Genomic DNA, 13666 nt, shown 5'->3' with positions numbered 1-13666 from the left:
AACAATGTTGTTATGTATATAAAGTGTATGTGAATTAATGTCTAAGCCGTTCTAGCTCAGTTGGTAGAGCGCGTGGCTTTTAACCACGTGGTCGTGGGTTCGAGTCCCACGGATGGCGATTTAGAAAGTGTGAATGAAAGTTTTGTTTTTTATTTCCTACACTTGGCAATCGTGCATATCCTCCGCAAGGAGGCCTAATGGGATCTTATTATATAAAGTGGAATGCTAGACTCACATGCATCCTTGCAAAAAATAGATACAAGGGCACCCCCATTGGCAAACATCCTAACTATGGCACGGAAAATTACAATCCCCTGTCATAAAATGCTAAGTACAGATTGAATAGGCCCGGTTAGGATTGCATGGATTTATTTTTTTTTTGGAAAAGTTTGGAAAAGAAAAACTTTTCTAAAATTTCATGCTTTCCCATTGTTTGACTAAGTATGAAAAAAAAAAGTGACTTAAATAAACCACATGTGACTTTTAATTTATAATAATATACTTAAAAACACATCATTTCACTTTAAACTGTGGAAGTAAAAAAATCCAAAGGAAATTTTTTCCTTAAGAACTGTTTTTCCTGCAATCCAAACAGGGCAAGGAATTTAAAGAGAGACTCCTAATTAATCAATACAAGTAAACAACATACGCTATGTGCCAATTCAATAATTTATTCAAGAAAACAACACATTTTTAGGAGTAATTTCTTTGTAACAATTAAATACCTTATATTTTAACTCACGGCTCTATTAATACCTCGTAAAAATTTAGTTACAAGAGTACCGGGAAACAACCAATTACTCCAGAAGCTTAAATTGTTCAATATCTCGTTGTACTTTAACACTCCTCCTCAAGTGTGGCCCCTCTCTTTTAGGGATGGCCTACTCGTGGCACATGTGGCTCCTCTTTGGGTTTACCATTACATGTGAATTTTTAATATCAAGTAGTTTTTTAACAAAACAACTTATTGAATCTTTTTTTACTTTAACAAGTACATATTTTCGAGTGTAAACATTTTCCTCTTTATTTAAAAGGGGATAAGAAATTTAACAAAGTGAGTAGTGCCATTATAATAAAATGGTGTGGGGATATCAGTTTCCTTTAGTTAATTAGAAAGTTAGAAACTTAGAATTATTCAATTGGAGGGTTTGTGCTCCCCGGAATGAACGGTCAGGATTATGCTGTTGTCACGTGGCGGGGCCGATCACTTGGTTATTATATGTATCATTATGCCAGGCTCTAGAGTTCGAAAAAGCGCGGGACACCTTCAATCAGGTGAAACCGTAAAAAGCATATAAAGAGGAAAAGGGGAAAACTAGGGTTAGGGTTTTGCATTTTGGATTCATGGAGGAGGAAGAAGGAGACTCGATCGATGGTCTTAGAAACACAATCTCCGGACGAATCGATCTCTGCACTGAGAAACCGATTCCAGATCTGACGGGTCAGATTCATCAGCTCCCCTGCTGCATTAAGCACGATGGCCCCTCTGATGTTTCTCACTATTTCAAACCCAAAAAAACTGGTGATTTTCTTATTCCTCTCTTTCTGTTTTTTCGCTAATTCTCGGATTTGGTCATCGTCTACTCTCTCTTTTTTCAATCTTTTTTTTGTTGTTAGGTGTCGTTGTAGAGGGTTTGGAGGTGGAGGAGGCTTCATTTAGAGGGAGGAAGTTGCAAGGTGCCTCGATTCCATTGCCCGAAGGGTATTGTGGTAAATATTTTTATTTCAATTTTCTTGGAATTACTTTAAGTTTTGGTTGAATTGCATAATTTGCATTGAGTGAACATGATATTGCTCGGAATTCATTACTTTTTCTTCTTGGTGAAGTTTTTGGAATGAAAACAACAGGTTATGTCCTAATTTTTCGAAAAAAAAAAAAAAAAACGAGAACAACCTATGTCCAATGAACAGAAATAAGCTGTTTGGCCTGTTCTAAATCTCTCTCACAAACCCTCTCTGCTCCTCTTTCATGTTGGGCAAATACTAGATAAATAGGAATTCATTGATTTTTTTTTTCATGGTTACTAAACATGCCATTTGTGTCAAGCTTTTTCAAAGGTGTTGGGAAAGTTGCCTTGTTTCCTATCTGTAGTTGGAAACTAATAAGAGGTTTTTTTGTAGGTTTTGGGAAATTTTATGATGTAAAAAGCATGAGAAGGTTTGCTCTTATAGTGGGTGGCAAACAAGAGAGGGTTTTCTCTTGTGCGAGGTGAGAAAGAGAGAAAGAAAGGGGAGAGGAGTGCTTCTCAGGGTTTTCTCTTGTTTTTTTTTTTTTAAAGAAAAAAAAGAAAAAAAAAAAGAAAAACAGGGTTCTCTTGTGTAGGGTCTTGGTTGAGAAGTTAAGGAAAGGCTTGCAATTCACGGGTGTTTGCAGGTTAATCCCATTGTAATTCTTGTATATTGTTTTTTCATACGGTTACAATGATCATCGGAAGATAGAAAGATCGTTTGAGAAATTCTTGTTCGAGGTAGAGCTTCACATCTAGGGTGATCTGAGATGGTGGTAAAATCGAGCTCTACCTAGTTCAACAATGGGTTTGATGGAAAGGGCAATTTCGTCTTATGGCAGATGGGAGTGAAGGACATCCTTGTTTAACATGGCCTTGCTCAGTCGTTGATGGGAAGTGATGGGATGACGGAGATGATAGCGGATGCCGAGTGGGAAGAAGAAGGTCAGATATTATAGTAACACTGATATTTGACATCCCTCCTCCCCGCAAGATTCAAGCCTCTGACGCCCCTCAACTCAACTCAGCTCAACTAAGCCTTTGTCCCTAACTAGTTGGGGTCGGCTAATGAAGCCTTTGACGCCCCTCCTCCCTGCAATATCCAGTGAACAAGAAGGTCAGATATCAGGGTTGCACTGCCAAGAAGTGTAAGCTACCGCTTGCAAGGCCAACAAGAAGATATTGAATTGGGGAAAGCCACCCACAAGCTTGAAAAGAAGGCCAGTTGCATCTCCGCCCCCTTAGCTCCCAAGGTTACTGAAGCTGAGCTCGATCACCATCATGAAAAGGAGTGCTTTTAGATTTTGCCGCGCACTGACACCACCAAGAAGCGTTAGCAGCGTATCTGTCGACGAGTACGAGTGGATTGTGCTTGTCGCTAAGCCCAACAAATGGAATAGAATTTACTTTTCTAGGCTCGATCTCTGTCGTCATGGATCTCACAATTGCCGACTCTCCAACAGATCGCTGTTGCCGCACCCTGGTAGAATTCCTGCACCAACACCCCCTTGATTGTCTTTGGTACCATCTGATCCAGCTCGCCAAAAGCATGTTAAAGGGTGCAGAAAAGCACCTTATCTTGACCCCTACATCCTTTCTGGCTTTACCCAAAAAATAACAAAATTTCTCAGATTTCCACCTTGTATTTAGAACCTCTCATTTTACTCCAAATTGTCTCACCCGACGAATCGCTGGTTGCTCTTCTTCATGAGTTTCGGGTTTTGAAACCCTTTTTTTTTTTTTTTTGGTCTTTTTCAGTCGAGCCACGTGATTGCAATGGTAGTTCTCTTACGTTGAAGTGATGTAGTTCTCTTGAAATGATTACTTTAAAGAGCAATTCCATTACAATTAAGATCGGTATCCAACACAAGCCCATGTGGAAAAAGAGTAAATTTCATTTCCATGAAGATCGATACCCAAAATCAGGCCATGAGGAAAAGCATAATCCCATTCCCATGAGGATTAGTACCCAAAACCAGCCCAAGATGAAAAGCGTAATTCTATTCCCATTAGGATTGGTACTCAAAATTGGCCCATGTGCACTCACTTATCATTTCCTAGCTTGCCCATTAAAGGCAACTGTCCATCGAGACGCATTGGCTTTCATAAGCCCACTTTGCAGCCCATCTTACAACCTATGTCCCCTTCTGCATTAACGGCAACACATATCAGTCATAATCATCAGCAAACACTCATTAACAGATCAACTAGTATGCATCAAATCTAAAGATTTGACTTACCTTTCTTATGGGGCATTTTACTTAATCAAAATATGTCGATTTTCAACCCACACACGTTTGAGGGGGCCTGTTATAATATATGAGATCTCACCATTGGATTAGATTAAGCTTGAGTAGGCAAATATGTTAGATTACAATTTTTCTTATCCTTATCTATTTCTAAGAAAATTCTTATTATCCTTATTCTTATCCTTATCTATTTTTAAGTTTGTCATTATCCTTCTACATTTGTCCCTCAAGTCTTCTATCTAAGCACTGATTAGGGTTGATTGTAATTTAAAAAAAAATTAGATAAATTGGTTGGAAACCATTACATAGGCAAGTGGTTACGAGACGACTTGGATTTAGGTTCTTTGGTTTGAGTCTCCTCAGCCGCAGTTAAAAGGTTTTACAGTTCAGTTAACCATGCTCATATACCTAGCTCTTATGATTATGTACTAGCACCAAAAGTCATTGCTGGCCTTCATATTCTTGAGGAGCTGGCTTTGTGCTTATGTTAATCCATGTTGCATGAGTAGGGTCGGGGTTCAACACATTTAGAGAGGGTCAAACTTGAAAACCTTTGAAAAACCGGGCACGGAATTGTTCCTATATTTTAATCTATTTCTGAAATTCAATATTTTTAATAATGGATTATAATATTTAATACAATGCCAACTGCAATTGGTTATGTGAATGTAACGCTCTATTTTCATAACAAAAGATTATTATTAGGATGGATTCTTGGACATAAGTGAAAAACCTATGGTTTGTAGAAATCAGAGTCTGGAAGTGTTACTCATTTACTCATACCTAATCTGTGATGTCAGAGTTAAGCTCATATCTAGCACGAATAATTTGTCTGGAGGAATCCATGTAACATTGATGTAAGCATTGCAAGTTTGCAACATGTGTGTATACGATGTGCTTTGTGCAAGTTAGAATTTTCTTGAAAATTGGAGTTCCAAATACCATCCGTAATCTCAACCATGGTTTTGAATTTCTTCGAAATAACCTGAATGTTTCCATTTCCATCCCCACCAAAACGAAATATTCACGAATTCCTTCCACGTCATTATTTATCTGAATTTTAACAGAAATTCCTGAAATTAGACCAAAATGGTTGGAACGGCAAAAATAAATAAAAATGGAACGATTTTATGATTTGCATTTCATTAATGCAGATAATGATATTTGGTATGCAACATTATTGAGCTTCATAGAAAAGTAATTGTATCTTATTCATGGGTTGTTAGATCGGCATAGGACCAATAATACCTCGTAACTCTATGGGTACTGACATAGAGTTTGGGGTCCTTAGAGGGGAGACTGGTCGTTGTACTTTCTTATACTTTATTACATTGTACTTCTTTATTGCCTTTACCACGACATGTGTGACAATGCATGTCACTAGTTGTTCAATGTGATTAAGCCATTATGGATGGCTTTCTTGCTTATGGATGTACTAAAGTCCATGCTGGAATTTCATGCTTTAAATATCTATTACACTAGTGCCTGGATATGCATGTTCCTACATTATCACATGTTCATAAGCATGTGACACTATCTACTTATGATTTGCCAGGACCGTTGATTAATTTGTGTTTCATGATCCCATTTTTATTATTTCTGTCCTTGATTCTTTTGTACGTGGATTAAATCTGCAGGATTTGTCTTGGAAAGGATGAACTCGGGGAAAAGAAAAGATTCAGAAATTTCTGAAGAGAATTCCAATTGTTGGGAGGCCCGTGCAAATTTTCAAAATATAACATATTGGAATCATGACAATCTTCCTTCAAATGATGATGCATTTCCACGATTTTTTCATTGGTTCTCTGTGGCAAATGCTGTAAGTTTTGCTCAATTCCCTTGCTGGCTTATCTGTAACTACAGAATAACTTGCATGCATATTTCTTCATGTAGGAAAACCTCACTGATGCATGTGGGTAATTTGCTCCCATGCAATGCGCATGAATGCATGCATGTTTACTACCCAAGTGCATGTCGATTTGTATATCAATATATTTATCTACGTATCCATCAATCTAAGTCACCTTGCTGATGAAAGTTCCTAGCCCGTCACCCAAAATAAACCTTTTTTTTAAGGGAATTGCTAGCGTCCATCGCAAAAGGCATTTCACGGCCGGTCTGTCGCATGTCAGGCCAATCACCTCGTGAATGGAGACAAAAGCTGTTGTCTTTATTCACGAGGTGGCTGGTCTGACATGCGACAGATCAGCTGCGAGATGCCTTTTGCAATGGGCCCTAGCAAATCCCTTTTTTTAATGGAAGCAAAACTATTTTATTAAAACCAAAACGGGGAAAATACAAAGCCCAAAACCGGGGTGGTTGAGGAGCAGCAGCTACAATATCTATATGTAACATGAAAAACCAAGATTCAAAGCTTCTCTCAACCAGAGAATAACATAAACTTGGCACAAAATATCTCTAGGATTCGTTTAATGACATGCACGGTGACTCAGCATCCAAAAGCTATTTCTAGCCGTAAATGCATGAATATATACATACATAGGTGGGCACACACACATATAATATGTCTAAATCTGTCTGTCACCCTACTTTCTCTTTTCATTATAAATCGCATGTAGATAGCATTTAACTGACTCTGTAAGGTATATCATGCCATCTTAAATCCTGTTTGCATGGATGCAGTTGCACAAGCCTGTGACGGCAGATGATTTGGCTTCTGCTTCTACTAGGCAGCAAAGGTGATGGACTCATTGAGAAGATTTTATAGGGTTGCTTTTTGTATGTTGTTGATATAATTTATATTTTAAACCAACACTGGCAAATCGACCAGTCTGTAGTCTATTGGCTCACTGACTCTATACAACGTTGGGTTAATATTAACATTATAATTTTTATTTCCAAATTGTGTGTCCTTAATATCTTTTGGTTGGGTCCACGAGTTCTCGGGTGATAGGTCTCCAAATAAAACGAATCCATGGAAAAGTTTATGAATTCCCCTCTGACTGGTAGCCAAGGTGCACTTCAGAGAGACATTGCAAGTTTCTTAATTAAATTAGTGGTACACTCTCATTCTCTCAATCTCTTTGTCTCCACATTCAATCCCCTTTTTGTCTACACTAAGAGGCCTTTTTCCTCCTTGAGCTTATTCATTTGAACTTGTGAAAAAGGATTCTACATTGCCAAATTATGAGATTGTTGGGCGGGTTTTTGTTCATGTCTACTGGATAGTAGGAGCTCCAGAGAAGTCATCCGTGACAAGAAGTCGGAACGTATTTTTGTGGCTCCTGCCTAAGGGCTTTGTTGTCCCCGGTGTTCTGGCTTCTTACTTCAAAGTCAAGACAAATGTCTGATACAGTAATGAGACAACTGCATCCAAGTAAGTTATCTACGCTTTTGTTCAATTCTCCCAACATTAACCAGGATTATAAATGTTGGTAAGCCATAGGGGACCGAACAAAACACTCTCTCTCACACTTGAACTTCTATTTTATCAACTTTACAGTATTTCTCAACACCTACCAATTAATGAATTGATTCGTGTAGGATTTTACGAATTTAAAGCAGTCTGTGTACTCATGTCTGTTAATATTGTGAACAAATGAAAACACACTCAAACACATTTGGATTTTGCAAGTTTGTGAATCACCAAACTGGCTTCTGTTTCTTTAGCAAACAGAATACCAGATAGAAATACGAATAAAGAGGAAACTTTGCGGTAGAAAGCATATAGAAAAACTAGAAATTTGTAATCTCCACTGTATTTTCGTTGTGTATCTCAATTGATGGGTCATTCGTCTTTTTATAGACATATTGGTGCCTTTTCAAGTGGAATTGGATGATCGCACATGGTCAATGCAGGTTGTAATACGATCCTTTAGGCCTTGTTTGGGTTGCAAGAATTTTCTAGAAAAGTTTGGAAAGGAAAGGGAAGTGATATATCCGCCCCAGAGGCATTGATTTTACTTCATGTCAGAAGGATCCAATGGGCTTGATTGCCACGTACAGTCGTACACTGCTGGTGGGTGTCCCAAGTAATAAGAAGGGGCGAATTTATCACTTCCCAAAGGAAAATATATATGTAAAATTTCCTACTTTTTTTTTACACATGACCAACCCAATTCAACTTTTCTTTTTCTTTTTTTTCCATTTAAAAAAAAAAAAAAGGCATAATCAAGCCATTTCCCTCTAAACTGTGGAAAGAAAAAAAAATTTGTAACAAAAATTTCCTTCAGAAATGCTTTTCTTGCAATCCAAACTGGCCCTTCGATCACACCTAATCTCAACTCTACGATCCATGTTTTATCAAGATCATGTCAAATGCAAGTCTGTAGTCCAGATTGGACGAGGGCGATTATTTGATTGTTAGACCACGACTGGTCGTGAATCTACTGTTCAGATTGCTTCTGACAATTGGTATGTGTCTGGTCACGATCCCACGGTCCTAATTGTACTTGTTCTTGATCGATCTCATCTAATCACCGTACGATCTCATTTGATTACGCCAACCAATTAAGATAGCCCCAATCATGATCAACATCCAAATTTACTAAAAAAATTTAAGCCAACTAATCACATCTTGTGACAATGTATAAGTTTGAAGTGTGCAAACTGTATTAGTGTCCTATGGTCCATAGTGTCCAATGGTCCGCTAAGGCTCCGTTTCTTTCAACGTAAAAATGGACGTAGAATTTGTTTTACGCTCACAGAAAACAAATGCTACATCCATTTTTTACGTCGAAAGAAATGGAGCCTAAGTGACAAAAAAAGACATGAGATTAAAATAAATGTTCATCGGTTTAGTGCTTTCTAACCATCCAAACCAGACATTCAAAACCCTATGAATAAGCCTAAGCAGATAAAGACAGTTTTATGGTAGATGAACAACCCCAAACTTGTCTTTGTTATCGCATTCCTTCTATTTATTTATTCTTTCATGGGTTTTAAGTTATTAAAATTGTTTACTTAGAAGGCATCATCTCTTCCTTGTCAATAGTAGTTGTTAAACATTTTTATTTAGATAATCCAAAGGAGACTTTCTTGGCAATTTCAACATTAAACAACTCTTAAGTTCTAAAATCTTTTCACCACAACAAAGGAGTTCACACCCACTTGTCTCTCACAGGTAAGCTGAATAACTCCGGCTCCATAAATACATAAGCCACAAGCACAACAACAAAACCATTTTCCCTTCTTTCAATCTTTCTTTTGTCGTGGGCTCTTCTCTTACGCGTTTTAGCCGGCATCATAATCCTCTTATATCAAGGAACCCAACCTATCCCACCTCATTAAACACCTAACCCTCATTCTCTCCCCCTTGCACCTTTTCTTTCTCACCACCCTTCTCAAGAACACAAAACCTTCCTTCCTCTAAACATGAGTCACTACGATCAAACCCAAGCTCCTCCTCCTGGTAATTCTCCTTCTCAAATCTCTGGAACTTCTTAGTGTTGGATATTTTTAAAATGTTTTATTTTGTAAAATAGAAAAATGAGGTTTTTTCAAAGAGAAACTTCTGTAACATGGTATTTCCTTTCAAAAGATTCTTGTTGTCAAAAGGTGTTATCATTTTAAAGGGTCCCTTCATGTCTTTTTATCTTCTACTTTGGATCACATTTTTTAACAGACCATCTCCTCTTTTGACTCTTCTCTATTTCTCATTTTGCAAGGGCATACTTGTTGCTTTGAACTTGGGGTGCAGCCCATGTTCTCAGTGTAGACATTGTATCCTCGGGACTTATTTCCGTGCATAAGCGGGAATATTAAAGTCTTTAAGGCTCCGTTTCTTTCGACCTAAAAACGGATGTAAATTTTGTTTTATGTTCATTTTTACAACATAAAACAAATTTTACGTCCATTTTTAAGTTGAAACAAACGGAGCCTAAGAGCTAAGAGAAAGCTCCGGCTTGCCTTGATTACTTCTCTCTCTCTTATTCTCTTTCTCTCTTATTCTCTTTCTTTGCTCTAAACAATTTTTCATTCACCATACCAATTTGCACCAACGGTTGAAATGATCTTTTTCCTCTTGTTATGTTTTGTTGTTGGATCTTAATTGTTATGGCATCTCATTCTCTATAACTTGTTAGAATAATCTTCTTGTTCTTGTGAGGGTTTGTTGTTTGATCTTGATTCTTATGGCGCTTTGATATTGCAGTCTATCCACCACCACCCAACGTGTACCCTCCACCATCTCAAGGCTACCCACCTCAACCCTATCCCCCACCATCTCAAGGATACCCACCACAAGCCTATCCCCCGCCGGGGTACCCTCCGGCAGCTTATGCTGCGCCGCCGCCTTCGGCCGGTTATCCGATGAACAATGGTTCTGGGTATCCCCAACAACCTCCTCCAATTGAAACTAAGAGTAGAGGTGATGGGTTCTGGAAAGGATGGTATGTTCTGTGAAATTCCATTGTTTCTTTTATCAATTTATTCATTTTGTTTGTTCTTAAGAGATGATCTGGTGTATACGGTATACACCGGATCATCAGTCTATGGTAAAGTTCCTCAACATGCTCTTCCTTCTAGCAGTAGTTGGGCCTTGAGTATACATCTAACTTCCCTGATTGATTTTTCATTTATGTTTTGTTTTTTTTCTTGCCTTGCAGTTGTGCTGCCATTTGTTGTTGCTGCGTCTTGGACATGTGCCTTTGAGGGCTTGACGGGGGACTTGATTTTCTTTTATTTTAATTTCATTGTATGATGGTGGTGATGTATTATTCTCTTGTTGGGGTGTAAGGAAGGGAATTCTATAGTCCTTTCCAATTCATGATTACATTATTCCCTTAAAAAGTTTTTTTTTTTTTTGAATTAGTACATGAAACTGGTTGGTTTTAGTCTTCTTCTTTGGCTCGACGGATTCAAATTTCTTTTCGTAATTGGCCAATCATGGAGATATGGAAAGAAGATAGTCTTAGAAAATCCAATCTTGAGTAGAACCTCATCTATCAAAGTTTGAAACACTGTTAAAAACTCCTGTGAGTTAATCACTGACTCGCCTGTCTCGGCTCGATTTTGGTCTTACTGTTGCAATAAAAAATTCTTTTGAGTCGACCGAGTCAATTAAAAACGAGCCACATCAAACATAGACTCACCCAAGTTCACTTGGTTTTAATTTTGGAATGCTTGTGTGATTAAGAGTTTCTAAACAGTGGTTTAAGGAGCTGTACTCAAGGATAATTAGCGACTAAGGGTCAACTAAGGGTCTTAACATATCTGATGTAAGGCTAGATTGATGGAATCAGATGCCCTTTTCCTTCTCAAATAAGGGTCTTACGAGATTATAACTAAAAGTCCTAATTTAACCACTCTGCTGATTTGTGATTTCTTTTCAAGTACTGCTAGGGATAACCGAGTTGGGGACCAAGAGTGGAGCTGAACAAATAACCTCTTCACACATTAGCCATCTTCTTCCTTGTTTTTGGCTTTCTCATCCTTGAAATTGCAAAACTAGGATTTGGATATGGTAACTGAGTTGGGGGAGCAAGAGTGGAACTGAACAAATAGCCTCTTCAAACATTAGCCGTCTTCTTCCTTGTTTTTTTTCTTTTTGGCTTTTTTGTCTATGAAAATGGTAAAAATACCCCTCATGCCATGTGACATGTGGGGATTTGTCAAGGGTCTCCCTAGCAGCACTCTTTCGTTAATTATCTTGAGGATTATAATAAGACTTTATCTTCTAAAACTCCTCCACAGTTAAAATAGTAATGACACGTTTGGCTACCCTGATTTTTTTTTCTCATGATAAGATAGCATCTCCAAGTGGTGAGAAATGGCAAAAATTCAGGAAAAAAAAAACTCAAGAACGAATTTTTCCTTATTTTTAGCAACTTTTCATCCTCATGCCAATCGTGCCCCCACAAATCTCCCTCCTTATCTCACCACTCGAGACACTAATTTATCATGGAAAAAAAATTGGGCGTCTAACACTCCAACTATACGAGCGGGTCCAATGCGGGCCACACACCTGCCCCTCTCTAATCAAGAATTAGGGTCACCCATTTCAAAAGGGACCTAGAGCAACTTATGGTCTTGTGGAAGTCCTACCAATTCAACCACTTGATCACTGGAGATATACACTCGTGCTCTCCCCTCACAAACGTTTCATTTCATTGAAATCTGAAGTCTTAAAACGTTTTTTCTATTTCAAATTGCACGTTGAGAATCTCTTGAAGACTAAAATTAAATGTCCACGTTCAGAATGGGATGACGAATATTGCAACCTTCATTCCTTTCTCCACTCTAGTTCAAGGAATCACCATGGAAAGAGATACCCAAGAGATTGAACAATATCATCAGTCCCCAAAACAGTATGCTGAAACAGAGCTCAACAGTCTGATTGATTCCAATCAAATCTTTACAAAAGATTTTGGATGGTGTATCGCCTGATGAGGGAGCTTAATAAATGGCAAAGCCCAAAACTGTTTCTGATTGGACCATGCAGTACACTATACAAATTTCTTGACAAACTTATTCTAAATTAGAAGAGGTCATTACTTCATAAAATAAATCTCATTTGACCAAACAATGTCTGTTCGAAGGTGGAAACAACTAAAACTGATCCTCATTTGCACAGGAGTTCCTGCACCCTATGGAACTAGTGAATGTAACTGTCTTCCTTTTCTCCTATTCAAAACAAAAGTGTCTAATATTCTCTTCCTATGCTATCCAGATTTTCAACTCTTCCATTTCATAATCCTCTTCTCCTTTAACAGCAGTGATAGATTGAACTGCACCGAAATCAAGGGCTCCAGAGTTTGATTACTCTAACTAGTACTCTAGCTCTCCCAAAACAAAAACCTTCTATAATTATAGAAGTAAAAATCACAATATTGATGACCCAACACTTGATTTCTTCCTGTTAGCCTCAGCTGGATAAGAAAATTTATTAAAATGGGAAAAGATACAACCAGCACCTAGTCACCAACGGGCGAACAAAGTTAAAGAGCTTGAGAAAAAAAAACATGGCAAAACCTCCCAGAAAGGCAGAAGAGAGACAGATAAGCTTGCTTCTCTCTCATCTAAAAGTTCTCTTAATAGCATCTAATGCTTTAGAAGGTATGCTCAATCTATTTTAACTGATATCTACCTTCCACATGACACCTTTGGGATGGCCATCAAGGGACTGCAATCCGAAATCAATTGCAAGAACACCAAGATATGCATGCTGAGAAGCAGTTTTTTTAGAATGATGCAAATCAGTTGAAAGTATCAGAGATCTCAAATACAAGGATGAATGATCTCATATCTCAGGTATTGTAACAGTTTTTTTAGAATGATGCAAAGCAGTTGAAAGTATCAGAGATCTCAAATACAGGGTTGAATGATCTCATATCTCAGGTTTTGTAGCCTGTCAATCTTTGAAATTTGGTGTTACAGGTTTTGTTCAACCAAATATCAAGTTCCCAAAGAACGGGCATAAGTAACATGCCTTATTGTGTCCTGCAGTTGTTCAGGGATTTGGAAGTTTTGACTTCGAAAAAATGTTGGGAAGGGCAAGGAATTTCAGGGCTCCCCGATTAGAGTATTCAGAGAAAGAAGATATTATTGAGATTTATTTTGTGACTATGTTGTCAGATTTGTATGAAGATCAGCAATTCAGTCACAAACATGGAATCATCTTGAGCGATTGGTCAAAATGGCAACTTGATTTCCCATCCAACCTCTCCTAGCAAATCTGCAAATAGGATTGTGCAGAGGCAAGGACTGAGATGGTAAGTCACACCATTGCTC

General features: G+C 38.0%; 2 protein-coding genes and 1 non-coding gene across 3 annotated transcripts; all 3 read left to right on the top strand.

Moving 5' to 3' along the window:
- Positions 1-45: 45 nt before the first annotated feature.
- TRNAK-UUU (transfer RNA lysine (anticodon UUU)) lies at positions 46-118 on the top strand. Its single transcript has one exon. It is a non-coding gene; the product is annotated as a tRNA-Lys (tRNA).
- Positions 119-1218: 1100 nt separating this feature from the next.
- Positions 1219-6845, top strand: LOC143846145 (uncharacterized). The gene is made up of 4 exons (XM_077354565.1): positions 1219-1522; positions 1618-1710; positions 5614-5795; positions 6620-6845. Exons 1-4 carry the CDS (start codon positions 1345-1347, stop codon positions 6677-6679), a joined length of 513 nt encoding a protein of 170 aa, XP_077210680.1. The 5' UTR covers positions 1219-1344; the 3' UTR covers positions 6680-6845.
- A 2247-nt stretch (positions 6846-9092) lies between these two features.
- LOC143846176 (uncharacterized) lies at positions 9093-10775 on the top strand. The gene is made up of 3 exons (XM_077354596.1): positions 9093-9347; positions 10089-10326; positions 10543-10775. Exons 1-3 carry the CDS (start codon positions 9311-9313, stop codon positions 10586-10588), a joined length of 321 nt encoding a protein of 106 aa, XP_077210711.1. The 5' UTR covers positions 9093-9310; the 3' UTR covers positions 10589-10775.
- The last annotated feature ends 2891 nt before the right edge of the window (positions 10776-13666 follow it).

Source organism: Tasmannia lanceolata, unplaced genomic scaffold, assembly GCF_043159265.1.
Source record: "Tasmannia lanceolata isolate RefF3 unplaced genomic scaffold, GAP_Taslan_0.1 ptg000015l, whole genome shotgun sequence".
NCBI classification, from domain to species: Eukaryota; Viridiplantae; Streptophyta; class Magnoliopsida; order Canellales; family Winteraceae; genus Tasmannia; species Tasmannia lanceolata.
Note: the sequence above shows the minus strand (reverse complement) of the source record. Positions and strands in the feature narration are given on the sequence as shown.

Excerpts from the sequence above, each read along its gene's own strand:
- LOC143846176 (XM_077354596.1), top strand. The coding sequence starts at position 9,311 with ATGAGTCACTACGATCAAACCCAAGCTCCTCCTCCTG. Across the intron at positions 9,348-10,088 it reads AACCCAAGCTCCTCCTCCTG|TCTATCCACCACCACCCAAC; the intron begins GTAATTCTCCTT and ends TTGATATTGCAG. Across the intron at positions 10,327-10,542 it reads GATGGGTTCTGGAAAGGATG|TTGTGCTGCCATTTGTTGTT; the intron begins GTATGTTCTGTG and ends CTTGCCTTGCAG.
- LOC143846145 (XM_077354565.1), top strand. The coding sequence starts at position 1,345 with ATGGAGGAGGAAGAAGGAGACTCGATCGATGGTCTTAGAAACACAATC. Across the intron at positions 1,523-1,617 it reads TTTCAAACCCAAAAAAACTG|GTGTCGTTGTAGAGGGTTTG; the intron begins GTGATTTTCTTA and ends TTTTGTTGTTAG. Across the intron at positions 1,711-5,613 it reads ATTGCCCGAAGGGTATTGTG|GATTTGTCTTGGAAAGGATG; the intron begins GTAAATATTTTT and ends TTAAATCTGCAG.